The sequence below is a fragment of the Hyperolius riggenbachi genome, chromosome 1 (assembly GCF_040937935.1).
Source record: "Hyperolius riggenbachi isolate aHypRig1 chromosome 1, aHypRig1.pri, whole genome shotgun sequence".
Taxonomy (NCBI): Eukaryota; Metazoa; Chordata; class Amphibia; order Anura; family Hyperoliidae; genus Hyperolius; species Hyperolius riggenbachi.
Genome location: NC_090646.1, coordinates 457,018,988 through 457,033,365, shown reverse-complemented (window position 1 = coordinate 457,033,365; position 14,378 = coordinate 457,018,988). Strand labels below are relative to the sequence as shown.

The 14,378-nt window shown below is 40.9% G+C and overlaps 1 protein-coding gene across 6 annotated transcripts in view; it reads left to right on the top strand.

Annotated features, from left to right (window-relative positions):
• The window catches only part of ASPHD2 (aspartate beta-hydroxylase domain containing 2), a 78,276-nt gene that overhangs the window by 43,883 nt on the left and 20,015 nt on the right, over positions 1-14,378 (top strand). For all 6 annotated transcript variants that reach the window (XM_068238939.1, XM_068238922.1, XM_068238891.1 and 3 more), the window contains one exon: positions 2,439-3,574. In XM_068238939.1, the coding sequence (XP_068095040.1) occupies positions 2,623-3,574 (952 nt within the window). In that variant the 5' untranslated portion in view covers positions 2,439-2,622. The remainder of the gene's footprint in view (positions 1-2,438; positions 3,575-14,378) is intronic.

The following is a 14,378-nucleotide window of genomic DNA, read 5'->3' as shown; positions in this document are numbered from 1 at the left end:
AAAGCAAACATTTTTTAGAGATTTTTTACAGGTCTGTCCGTTTTCAGTCGGGAAAAGAAAAGGAAATTTTGATGGCGTGTGTACCTTTTTTAAAGGACATTAAACTAGGCGTTCAGATCTTCACAGAGGGCCCTTTTTTAGATCCAAGGAAAGTTTTCCATTTGCACATCCTTGTGGGGGTGTTTTACGATTGTATTTGTTAAATTGCGGTTACATTTTAGAGGCAGTGTGCCATATGAGAGAGATGTTTGCAATTCTGCTAGGGAATTTGTTGTTAATAATGCAATATACAGTAATTATAATGCATAGAAATTCCTGGGAGGGCTTGTTTTGCATAGTAATGTAATACCATATGTTTTTCCTGTGAGGGTTATTTAAGCTGCAGATATCTTGCTTTGCATCCAGCAATATCTGAGGATTGACTGCTATGAGAGGGAGGGAATCTGCTTTCCAGAAAGAATATACAGTTGTAAGAGGATCCCAATATCGACATGACCCCGGGTCCACCAGGCGTACAGAGGCTGATTATCCTTCATCAGTCTGAAAATGACAAGTGGAACATAATCTTTACTAATACACCGGCATAAAAAGTATAGTACTAGGAAATTGACCTCAGCATAGTTTGGTAGAGCTGTCTCTGTCATCCTTGTACAGGTGTCAATCAATGACACAATCTTGATTGTACAATCTTAACACATTTATATAGTAAAAGAGTGAACTGAGTGAATATACTTTTGAATAGATGCTTTATGCAGACCCTCATATTACATAGAAGTGGTAAGATTGTACAATCAAGATTGTATCATTAGTGGGCACTTTTAGATTGTGCAATCAAGATTGTATCTATGGTGGGCATTTTAAGAGTCTAATAGCTTTGTGTCTAGGGAAGGCTGTGATCCTTCTGATGAGGTCGTACATCACTACTTTTTACTTCTCCGTTTTTATTATTTTTAACCAAGTTTACGAGCAATTACATACTGGGAGAATGGTGCTAAATGCATACAGTGCATATATCGGACAGTGCATGATGTACCCTCACCTTACTGAATTCATATTGCACAGTTCCAAGAAAAAAAAATAAGATTTTATATAATATGACACTTCAGTGTAGTCATGGTTCACACATGTTTGGTAAATTGTAACCTTGGGGTTGTTGAAAATCAGTGCCCAGGAGTGTGTTTTTTTTTGGGGGGGGGGTGGGGGGGGGGAATAAAAGGTATAGATAAGCAGACAGAGGGTAGAAAAAGAGAGAAGTAGAAAAAAAACAAGGGGCAGATGAACAGACAAAGTGGCAGCCCTGCTGGATAAAGGCATTATTAATGGACGTGTCAGGGGAACCACAGATAAGACCAGACTCCCGGCAAGAGTGGCAGCTGGGAAATACTGACCAATTAAGGGACACCAGACTTTTTATGTTTTATCATTTTAACAATAAAACAAAATTGGCCTAGAGCATAGGGCCAGGGGTTGTTTTGAGCCTATAGAACCACTCCGGTATGCGCTTGGACAAAATAACAAATCTTTTGGCAGGTGAGGTAATGATTAGTGTGCTTATTACTATTTACTCCCTCCTGCCCTTAGGGGGTTAAATTGCAAATGCACATGCTCTCCTCTATATAAAGGTGACCACACACCATACATCTTTTCAATTCAAGAATTGCAATCAATTTTTCTGATTGATTGGTCAGATTTTTGGAATGTTACAATGTACCACACGCATATGTTCAACGTTTCCCCAATTATGATTGAAAACTCAGAAAAAAAATTGCTTGGCTCTGTACATCAAGTAATTGACAATCTACCACACACCATTCAATTTTCATATAAATGTATCGAATAAAAATGGGAATTTCAATCAGATTTCTGGAATTAATGTAAAAAAGCTTCCGTTTTTTTCAGGATAACCGATCGTATTTATTGAATTGGTGTAAAATTAGATCTTTTAATTGTATGGTGTGTGGCCACCTTAACAGTGCTGGTGATTTTCTTGGCTGAGACTGCTGTTGACAATATCCTCAATTCTGCAAGAAAAAAACAAAAACAAAACAAAAAACCTTTAATCTGCCAGCCACTAGAGGGCACAATACTATAGGGAAGAAAAAAAATGTCTCTTCTACACATAACTTGTTCTTCGTGTATCCTCTAGTAACTGGGATGTTTTCATAATTTTTGCTTCTTTTTTGTTGTTGTTTGTTTATTTTGTTTTTGGTTAAACCTAGAAAGTGGGATTGGTCAAATAATGTGGAGATAACTTTGTTTCCTTTTACAAGCTCGTGGGCCAGTTAAATATTAATTGGATACATTCATCATTGTAGAAAGAACTTGTCTTATTATGAGAAAACCCATTTTAAGCATGTACTATATGTAATGTTTAAGATTGCTCATTCCTTCAATGCACATAAAATACAATGTTACATTTTGTGTTTTATCTCCAACAGATCTAGCCTGCCTGCAGTCTTCTTCAGAATGACCTCCCCTCAGTGGATAGCAGTAAAGCCAGTGATGACACATTGCTACGTACTGTACAAAACCAGGCCACGGAAGTCAGTATGGTCCCATGTGTTTCTATGTGTTTCTAGATTTCAGCATCAAGCAACCCCTAGCTACTAATACATTGCTTAGATGTCTAAAGAGAACAGGCAGAATCATGTTGTGTCGTTCACCAACTCATCCATATTAACCCGCATGGTGTGGGCCCCTCCTAGAACTTCCAGTCCTTGTTGCATTGCATCGTCTTATAAACCAGACAGCAGCTGGACAAAAATGTCTGCAGAGTGGTTGACTGACTGGACCTGTTTACTGAAAGGACTTCGTGATCTGATTGCTGGATGCATCCAGGCTGTGCGTGATTGTAATACCCTCGCACTAACTACCGTTGTCTGCCTCTTATTGTTGTTTGCATGGTATTGTTACCGAGTTGGTAAGGACCAGCCCCGTTCTCCCTTTGCCACTGTGAATTTACTTATTCAGAGTTCGGATGCCAAAGGCTTGCAGAACGGGTTTGCTTATTGCCACTCGCGTGAGTGTGTACGTTGTACCCATAACGATGGACTGAACCAAAAACTTTATCATAATCTGCAGGAATATGCCAAAAGGTACTCCTGGTCTGGCATGGGCAGAATTCACAAAGGCATCCGCGAACAAGGTCGTTATTTAAACGACAGGCCATCTATACAAAAGCCAGAAGTTTTCTTCCTTCCTGATTTACCCACTATGCCGTATTTTTCACGGGATGCACAAAAGCATGATGTAGAACTGCTAGAACAGAACTTTGCCACCATCCTCAGTGAATTTGAAGTCATCTACAAAGCCTTTTCAAACTGCAGTTTGCCTCAAGGTTGGAAATTAAACAGCACTCCAACTGGGGAATGGTTCACATTTTATTTGGTCAACCAAGGAGTGTGTATTCCTGCCAATTGCAAGAAATGTCCACGGACGTATCGTTTGCTTGGAACTCTCCGTACCTTCATTGGCAACAATGTGTTTGGAAATGCTTGTATATCGGTGCTTACGCCAGGAACTGTCATTACAGAGCATTATGGGCCTACCAACATCAGGATAAGATGCCATTTAGGTAAGACATTTCTAGCACACTTCAGTTTGGATTTGGTACCTATTTCAAGTGTTTGTGTTGGTTTGTGGTTAAAATATCTAAAATTGATGCTCTCACTAATAACATAGTTTGTGCATTACTAAGTTGAGGCCTGTTTTAAGATAATTGCATTTCACTGATATTATTTACTTTAAAGCACACCTGAGCGGAGAGGAATATGGAGGCCGTTTCCTTTAACCACTTCACCACTGCGGGGTTTTACCCCTTGAACACCAGATCAATTTTTACCTTTCAGCGCTCCTTTCATTAATTCGTCTATAACTTTATTATTACTTATCACAATGAAATGAACTATATCTTGTTTTTTTCGCCACCAATTAGGCTTTCTTTAGGTGGGACATTATGCCAAGAATTATTTTATTCTAAATGTGTTTTAATGGGAAAATAGGAAAAAATTATTATTTTTCAGTTTTCGGCCATTACAGTTTTTAAATAATGCATGCTACTGTAATTAAAACCCATGAAATGTATTTGCCTATTTGTCCCGGTTATAAAACCGTTTAAATTATGTCCCTATCACAATGTTTGGCGCCAATATTTTATTTGGAAATAAAGGTGCATTTTTTTCAGTTTTGCATCCATACCTAATTACAAGCCCGTAGTTTATACCCTCTTGACATAAATATTTGACAAGTTCAGTCCCTAAGGTAACTATTTATGTTGTTGTTTTTTATTGTATTTTTTTTATTTTTTTATTACAAAAAAAAATTGGGGAGTGTGGGAGGTAATGAGTTAATTTATTGTGTAAAACTAATGTATTTGTATATGTAAAATGCTTTAGGGTGTAGTTTTACTATTTGGCCACAAGATGGCCACAGTGAGTTTGTTTACATGCGACCAGGACGCTTACAGGAAGCACTACGAGGCTGGGAGAATCACAATGATTGTGCTGTTTCTCAAAGAAGCAGCAGATCATTGTGGGGGCTTAGATCAACGAACGGGAATAGATTTTCCCGTTTATTGATCTCTGGGCGGGCGGCGGCGTGCACGAACGGCGGGAGCGCGGGCGGCGGCGTGCACGAGCGGCGGGAGCGCGGACAGCGGCGGTAGTGCGGAAGGTACGGATTTCTCCGTCCCTTGGTTTTTTAGGGGGGAAAAAAGGGACGGAGAAATCCGTACTGCGGGAGGTAAAGTGGTTAAAACCATGCATATTGCCTGGCTGCCCTGCTCATTCTCTGCCTCTAATACTTTTAGCTTTAGACCCTGAACAAGCATGCTCTGTCTGTTCCATTTAGCTGCATGCTTGTTTCAGGTGTGTGGGATTCAGACACTACTGCTTCGAAAGAGATCAGCAGGACTAACAAGCAGCTGGTATTGTTTAAAAGGAAATAAATGTGACAGCATCCATATGCCTCTCAATTCTGGTTTTCCTCACAAGTGTTGCCTAAATATGCCTCCATTCATTTCTAGGACAGTAAGTCTGAACAGGCTAAACTGTTCTGGATGCAGAAGGCCCTGAATCCAAACATCAGTGAAGCCAAGAGGAGAAAAAAACTGGTGTGGTTTTTTTTGTTTGGTTTTTTGTTTTTCCGGCCTCTGGAGGGTAACCATTTACCATTTATGTGGAGAAAAATGTGTACGGGGGGCGGGGGGGGTTCATCTCTACTTTGTGCTATATGCCAACGTTTTTTTTTTTTTTTTTAAAGTGCCTTGGTATGTGCACTGCAGTTACATGCCAGAAAACTATTTTCTAACAAAATATGAGCCAGATTAAAAGCCTTTTCTTGTACAGAGTGAGCCTCAACTGTAAGCCATGCATTGGTCTGGTCTCCAAAAATCCCTTATTTCCACAGTGGCAGCGGGCAAAATTATTATTTTCCTGGCTGACTGCCACTGCATCCTCCTTTTCCTTCTCCTCTTCACTGGATCCAAGGTCACAGTAAACACCTCTTCCTTGAGGCTAAGTGGACTTTCCATTGAGCTTGGAGGTGGCTCATCATATGGTTAAGCATGCATGTAGAGCCTGGACTATTAATATTCTTGTTTTTTTCTATGTTCTGCAAGGGGTAATGCACTTCATATAAGACTACCAAATGTACTTTGTAAGTAATGTTATCCTGTTAAATGTGTTATAATAACACTATGGCAACTTTATTCCCACTCATATTACAATGAGTGACAATCTGACACTAAAAGTAGTCATAGACCAATTACAAATGGATTGGCACAGATAAAAATGTACATGAACTGGAGTTCTTTACACCTGAAAAATTGTATGGGTTACATGGTTATAAACAGGTACCCAAAATTGCTGTGACTCCTCGACTCCACAGCCCTTGCAGAGCTATGGAGTGGGTACAAAAATAATCCAACTCCGACCCCTCAGTTTTTAAAACCTCTGACTCCGACTCCAGGTAGCCAAAATTACTCCAACTCATTAACTCTGACTCCACAGCCCTGTCCAGTATAACTGGAAAACAAGATAAAACAGGAGTGCTCTATGATGCGTTAACGTTTTATTGCAAATAAAAAGGATAAAAAAGCACTTACAAGATGTAAATGCTTTTGAAGCATGTAGCCCAACATCTGGGCAGTGAGGATTCCCTTCTTCCCTTTCCGACTTCCGTCGCTGTGGCCAGCAGTAGGGATGTCTAGATGAATGTCTGGACGACTTTCAGACCATTGGAATGGGTTAGTCTCTTTCACAGTACTTACAGCATCATGACTGGTTTCAGCGTTCTAACGTCATCAGATCTCCAGCAACGGAAGTTGGAGAGGGAAGAACGTTTTATTTGTAATAAAACGTTAATGCACCATAGAGCGCTCCGGTTTTATCTTGTTTTCCAGGTTTACTTGTCCCATGAGTAGTGGAGCTTGCTCAATGGTGACATTTACTGGAGTATTATCTCCTGGATCCGAAGCTCTGTTGGAGCGCCATTCTGTTTTTGAAGATGTCCATAACACCTGCCACTACAAACATTGTAATCAGAGCCGCCTGTTTGTCACCCACCACTAACTGACTGCTGATTTGGCTCTGATCATTGTGGGGCAGTCCACCAATGCTCCCCTTTCAAACACCACTGCTTTTGGTTTAGCTATTTATGAAATTTAAGATTGATATTGTACAGAGTTTGTACAGAAAAATATATTAGAAATGGACCTAGCGCTTCACTCATACTCTGCATAGGACCCCAGGGAGCAGCATTCGCATGGGGGATGCCATGGTGGTCTGGCCTCAGCGTCTATATATATATATATATATATATATATATATATATATATATATATATCATTGCCGCATTACCGCTACCTGTTTATTTCTGCTGAAGATTGATTGATATTACGATTGGGCAGCATGTTTGGGTAAGAGTTTTTTAAGCACTAGTTATTTTGATAAGCTCTTGCTACTGCAATGCTAATATGCTATGGGGGATTTTTACAAAATCGCATCGCTCCAGTGTGAACACACACATAGGATAACATTAGCAAGAGCTTTTAAAATCACAAAGCTCTTTGAAAAGCTCTTGTTGTGAGAACAAGCCCTAACAGTCTGCAGCAGATTTGATCAGTGATCAAATCTGCCCATGAATGTTTCACAGTGTATGGGGTGCCTTCATTGATGCAACCTTAAAAAGATATGTACTTGTACACAGCATGCCTAGTTTATATAGCAAAATGCAAGTCATGTGAGGGAATGGATTTATGTGATGTAGTTGCATCACCAGCTGCTCTTCAGCGATAGCTTGCAAATTATAATGCATGTTCTATTTTTGTCATTGATTTATTATCAAAAGCTTTCAGCAAAGCCTTGCCATTGTCAGGATCAATACGGTATGTTAATTGGTCATCCGTTTCTATCCTGTCACATCTGCCAAGCCACTGCTAGACAATAAGATCAGTTGGACATTTTATGCTTTGGCTTGCACACATGGAAAAACTTCAGAACGCTGTCCACATAAGTCCCACAAATATCCTGTTCTCTTATGACATAGCACGGGGATTTTGTTTGTGTGAAAAATGTGTTATACTGCAGATCAGTTCAGATTTCCTACAAGGAACCAAATATAACACTCTTTAAAGGAGAACTCTATAAAGTTCTGTTGGATTGGACTCGGAGCCTTAAAGGACTCAACTGAGAGGGATATGGAGGCTGGAGGATATGTCTGTTTAAACCATACCTGTTGCCTGGCAGTCCTGCTGATCACTTTGGCTGCAGTATTATCTGGATCACACACCTGAAACGAGCATGCAGCTTGCAAATGAAGTCAGACTTCAGTAAGAAACCGCTGTTCTGCATGCTGGTTCAGGTTCTGTGCCTAAAAGTATTAGGGGCAGAGGATCAGTAGGAAGGCCAGGCAACTGGTATTGTTTAAAAGGAAATATGGCAATCTCCATATTCCTCTCAGTTTAGGTGTCCTTTAATAGCAGTACCATCAACATCTTCTTTGTAACTGATAAACACTGGGAAAAAGCAATTACATGTCCATGGGAGGACCTACAGCTATAGCAGCAGTAGGGTCTCTTTTGGAACCCAGTGGCATTTTACTGACAATTTCATGAATCAATTTTGACTTTTTAAGGACCACTACAACCAAAAAGTAAGCCGTTAAAATCTGACTGAACTGACATGTTTTGGACTAGTCCATCTCCTTATGGGGGATTCTCAGGGTTTTCTTTGTTTTCAAAGCATTTCCTGAATGGCTATTGCTAAGTCTAAATGCCAAAATAGTATGATACCAGCCAGCCTCCCTACTCGCTTGTTAGAATTAGCAACTGCCATTCAGGAAATGCTTTTTAAAGCTAAGACAACCCTGAGAACCACCCATGAGGAGATAGACTAGTCTAAAACCTGATGGTTCTGTTAAACTGAACAGCTACCTGTCAGATTTTTTTTTTATAAAGTTCTTATCATTACAACCCCTATATGGGTAAGACAATCATGTACGGTATTTTGTGTTCTAAGGGATAAAAAGACCCCCCCCCCCCCTAAATGTCAAGCCACCAAGAGAAATTATGTAAAATGGCACATAATATTTTGTTGTATACAGTACCCAGCCCTGTATACAACGCAATGTGCTATTTTGCATAATTGCTCTTGTTACCTCAGGGTCATATTATGTTGTGATATTGCTGAATTGACAGGTACAGGCTAAAACATCAAAACTGCACTCACCTAAAAGATGAAAACCACTTGTAGGGAAGTGGGTAACATGCATTCAGAAACATTAACTATTAAACCATGCATGATTACTATATTAAAATACATTCTAATTTTTATCTACAGCACACACCACACAATAGCAGACTGTTACTGCTTGCTAAAAAAAAAAAATATAGGCCTTCTCTGAAAGAAAAGGATATTGTAGCATCCCTGTAAATGTTCGTTTTGAAATAATAACACGATTACATTAGATAGTCAAAAACTTAAAATGACTACAATAATGAAGTGGTAGTAGCATATTAAAGTGTACTTGTGATGGGAAACAGTAGATTGTTGTACTGTGTTAGGCATCAGCAAAAGCAAGAAGTTTTAAATCAGGCTGATACCATTGATTGGCTAACTTAGAGGAAAAGCAGTAAGCTTTTGGCTTTAAAGCCTTCATCAGACTGATTCCAGTATACTGACAAAACTTATGCTGGGAACACACGGCTCGATTCTGAGCCATTTAGATGGTTCGGTAGATAATTTCCGACTTGTCCGATCTCCCGCCCGATCGTTTCTGCACTTCATTCTGCATGGAGGACAATGGGAAAAGATAAGAAAAATGAGCGGTAGATAAGAGAATCGCCTGTGGAATCGAGCGCGGACAACGAATGGGGGGGTGGAATCAAGCGGCAAAATCGAGCCGTGTATGCCCAGCATTAGAGTACAGCTTATATACAGTGGACATTAATGGGATACTGAGCAGCTTTAAAAACACAATTTGCACTTACCTGTTGCTTCCTCCAGCCCCCCGTAGGCTGCAAGGTCCCCCAGCATCGTCGTGGCTCCACTTTCAGTTCCGCAGGCGAATCCGTTACGAGTCTCCGCCGCGCATGCATACGTGTCATCACACCGGTGTCTATGCACCATCACGCGGACAGCGTGAGAGTCCTGCACATGCACGGTTCAATGTTAGAGAACCATGCGCACGGCCAGCATGATGACGTGTAGCAGCGGCGTGATGGAGGAGGATGAGAGAAGCCATAGTATCCCATCCAGTGGCTTCCCTCTACACAGAGTTTTGCTTTAAAGAAGATTATGATTTACCTACACCACAAACAAAAAATATCCTGCTGGGGTCACTACCTGAGTGATATGGCCTCAATTCACTAAGCTTATCTCCTGTGTCTAATAACTCTTCTGAGCTGTTTCCACAGTTATCACCAACTCTTTTGAGCTGCTTCTACAGTTATCACCATGGTGATAACCGTAGAAACAGCTCAGAAGAGTTATTAAAGACAGGAGATAAGCTTAGTGAATTGAGGCCTGTTGCGAGCCATTAAAAGAAAATATTGCTATATTAAAATAAATACTAAAACATTAACAGGATTACAATAAATAATAAAAAAACAAATTCAGTTTATGCTCGGTATTCGGGTTATTTATTAATGCGTTATTGGAAAAAAACAGCAAGCACAGCATCTTCAGATGCAGTTGTGTACAGTGGCTTGCAAAAGTATTCGGCCCCCTTGAAGTTTTCCACATTTTGTCACATTACTGCCACAAACATGAATCAATTTTATTGGAATTCCACGTGAAAGACCAATACAAAGTGGTGTACACGTGAGAAGTGGATCGAAAATCATACATGATTCCAAACATTTTTTACAAATCAATAACTGCAAAGTGGGGTGTGCGTAATTATTCAGCCCCCCTAAATCAATACTTTGTAGAACCACCTTTTGCTGCAATTACAGCTGCCAATCTTTTAGGGTATGTCTCTACCAGCTTTGCACATCTAGAGACTGAAATCCTTGCCCATTCTTCTTTGCAAAACAGCTCCAGCTCAGTCAGATTAGATGGGCAGCATTTGTGAACAGCAGTTTTCAGATCTTGCCACAGATTCTCGATTGGATTTAGATCTGGACTTTGACTGGGCCATTCTAACACATGGATATGTTTTGTTTTAAACCATTCCATTACTGCCTTGGCTTTATGTTTAGGGTCATTGTCCTGCTGGAAGGTGAACCTCCGCCCCATTCTCAAGTCTTTTGCAGACTCCAAGAGGTCCTGGGGACATCACCGCTCTGCCGCTCTGCCTCAGTTGCCCACCTGCCTGTCCCATTGACAAAGGAACTTTCCGAAACGCTGCGTCTGGGTAATGCAGCCGTGCTTTATGCCTCGCTTTCTCACTCTGTATACATTGGATTCGCATTGGACTATTTTGTCATCCATTGTTCTTTATTGCTCCAGATACCAGTATCAGTTAGTATCTCCTATTGTCAGCTAGCGCAACAGTTTGTGTCTGTATTTCTGCCCTTCAGTGTGCATTTGTTTTGCACCTAATTCATTGCCTGCATGCTGTACCAAGTAGGGCTACTGATTACTGTTGTATATTCTTGTACATACAATTCTCTATTGTGCCTCATTTTATGTGTTTGATTGCACCTTGTCAGCCTATGTTTTTCAATACATCTTTTTACATTAGAAACCACATGGTGTGCGTGTTCCTTCATGTTTACAGTGGTAGTTTTCTGCCACACATAGCGTTTTGCATTTTTGGCCAAAAAGTTCCATTTTGGTCTCATCCGACCAGAGCACCTTCTTTCACATGCTTGCTGTGTCCCCCTCATGGCTTGTGGCAAACTGCAAACGGGACTTCTTATGCGTTTCTGTTAACAATGGCTTTCTTCTTGTCACTCTTCCAAAAGAGCCAACTTTGTGCAGTGCACGACTAATAGTTGTCCTATGGACAGATTCCCCCACCTGAGCTGTAGATCTGTGCAGCTCGTCCTGAGTCACCATGGGCCTCTTGACTGCATTTCTGATTAGCGCTCTCCTTGTTTGGCCTGTGAGTTTAGGTGGACGGCCTTGTCTTGGTAGGTTTATAGTTGTGCCATACTCCCATTTCTGAATGATCGCTTGAACAGTGCTCCGTGGGTTGTTCAAGGCTTTGGAAATCTTTTTTTAGCCTAAGCCAGCTTTACATTTCTCAATAACTTTATCCCTGACCTGTCTGGTGTGTTCTTTGGACTTCATGGTGTTGTTGCTCCCAAGATTCTCTCAGACAACCTCTGAGGCCATCACAGAGCAGCTGTATTTGTACTGACATTAGATAACACACAGGTGCACTCTATTTATTTAGTCATTAGCACTCATCAGGCAATGTCTATAGGCAACTGACTGCACTCAGACCAAAGGGGGCTGAATAATTACGCACACCCCACTTTGCAGTTATTGATTTGTAAAAAATGTTTGGAATCATGTATGATTTTCGATCCACTTCTCACGTGTACACCACTTTGTATTGGTCTTTCACGTGGAATTCCAATAAAATTGATTCATGTTTGTGGCAGTAATGTGACAAAATGTGGAAAACTTCAAGGGGGCCGAATACTTTTGCAAGCCACTGTAAGTAGAGACTGGGCTGGACTTCCTTGAGCCTTACTGATGTGAATCTCCCAGCATGCATTGTGGTAGCTCTGCTACAAAGTATCTAGTCAGCATAAGCTCAGCAATGCTTTTCACCATTAAAGGTGAGGTGGAAAAGGGCATAATAAAAGCTGAATTACAATTAGTGCTGCTAATGATGCACAGTGTTTAGTTCTTTGGTCCTTCATAAAAGATAATGATATTCTATACTGACTAACCAAAACATTAAAATCAGCTGCCCAAGATTGTGTAGGTCCCCTTTATGCTGCCAAAAGTGCTTAGACCTTTTGAGGCACATACTCCACAAAGCCTCTGAATATGTGGAATCTGGCACCAAGGCGTTGGCTGCATACATGTGTGCATGCAATAGAGGCGCTGTGTAAAAAGGGCGCAGGATAAAGCCCAAATCATTATTTTTTGGGAAGGCGTACTGAAATATTGGTTTACAAAGAAATATGGCTTAAAATTGGCAATTTTGTTTATAAAGTGATTTTAAATGATTGTAATTATTACAAAACCATATATTTTAGGCGTAATCGTGTGTACGTCTTAGATGTAGCCGAAAAATATTACCAATATTTTCACTACTACTAAACCTAACCCTACTCTCACGCAGAACTCTCCCTCTACAATTCCTTACCCTAAGACTACCCCATTGGTGGTGCCTAACACTAAGACACAGAAGAGTCTTTCGAAAAGGAGAGTAGCCTACTATCGAGTAGATTTAGAACACAGTACGTTTATATATTTAACATTAGAGTGAATGGCGGCGCCCGATTTGTCCACTTCTCATGCGCCCAATTTTCCTGTCTCCATCAGCATATTCTTTAATAAGTTGACATGTGAGACCTACATGGACAGCACTTGTATTATGGCTTAAGAAACATGAAAAGATCTCAAGGTCTTTGAGTTGGTCTTCAACTTCGTCAGATTACAATTCAACCTAACATCCGTGACATGTACTGGAAAGGCAAGTGCTGTCCCTTTGACATGAGAGATCAGGGTTCGAATTCTGGCAATGTACAGTACCTAATTCAGTAAAGAGTTCAAGGCAAGACTCCCTAACACTGCAGGGGGCCTCTGGAGGGCGTCCCAGTGGCTGCAGCATTTGAACGCTTTGAGTCCAATGGGAGAAAAGCGCTATGCAAATGTTCGGGCTATTAAACTGGTGGTAGTGTCTGTCATTCATGGTACCCCTTGAATGCCATGAACAGACTTTCAGTTTTGCAACATGGCAAGCCAGCTGTTGGCACTGAGCCATCCTCATGGCCAAGTATGTGCATCATAGAGCTGGATGGCAAATCTTCATATTGTTAGTTTTGCTGTTAAGGTGGCCATACACTAATAGATGGCTACCAGATGGACCAACAGATCCCTCTGTGACCTAATCTGATCATAGAGGGATCTCATTTTCCCCATACACTGCACACAGGTTTGAATCGATTTCAGCATGAAATAGATTCAAAACCTGTGGAGCCGCCGATTGCCTCTCAGGCCCAGGCCTCCCCCCACTCTGGCTCCCCCAGCCAGCAGCAATAACATCACCTGTCCAAGCCAGTGTGAGTCCCCGGAATCCGTTCTGTCTCTCATTTCTTCCCCTCTTCCCTTCCTGTCGCGTCCTGTGACTAGCAGAAGTTCATACAATAGAGGTCGCTCTACAACAGAAAAGCAGATCGCCAACAGCAGTACTGATAACTTCTTGATGTATTATATCCTGGACTTATACAATACAAGTCCCGCTCAGAGACAGCAAATGGGCTATCTAATGTACCGGTATATGCTAGACTGCCAGTAGGTGCTCAGTTATGCTTAGGATAATATATACTGCAGTTTATAATATACTGTGCTACTAGTCAGGGATGTGGAGTCATTTTTTGGGTTATCTGGAGTCAGACTCATACATTTAAACTGTAATTAAAAGAGAAAATAGGATAATGTTCTATTTCTCAGATAATAGTCATCATAAATAATATATTTCTAATAATAACATGTATACAGTAATAGAAGTGCTTTGTCCACAGAAACAAGCCAATCAAAAAACAGACTAGTTTTGATTTCTATTTGACACTTACCGGTACTCTACGCCAGTGGTCCTCAAACTAAGGCCCGCGGCCCGAATGCGGCCCCCTGAGGCTTTTTGCGGCCCCCCCCCCCCCCCACACACACACAAAATGTTTTACTTATAGATGCGGTCAGCTACATCTTTAACCACTTGCCGACCGCACACTCATAACGTGCGTCGGCAAAGTG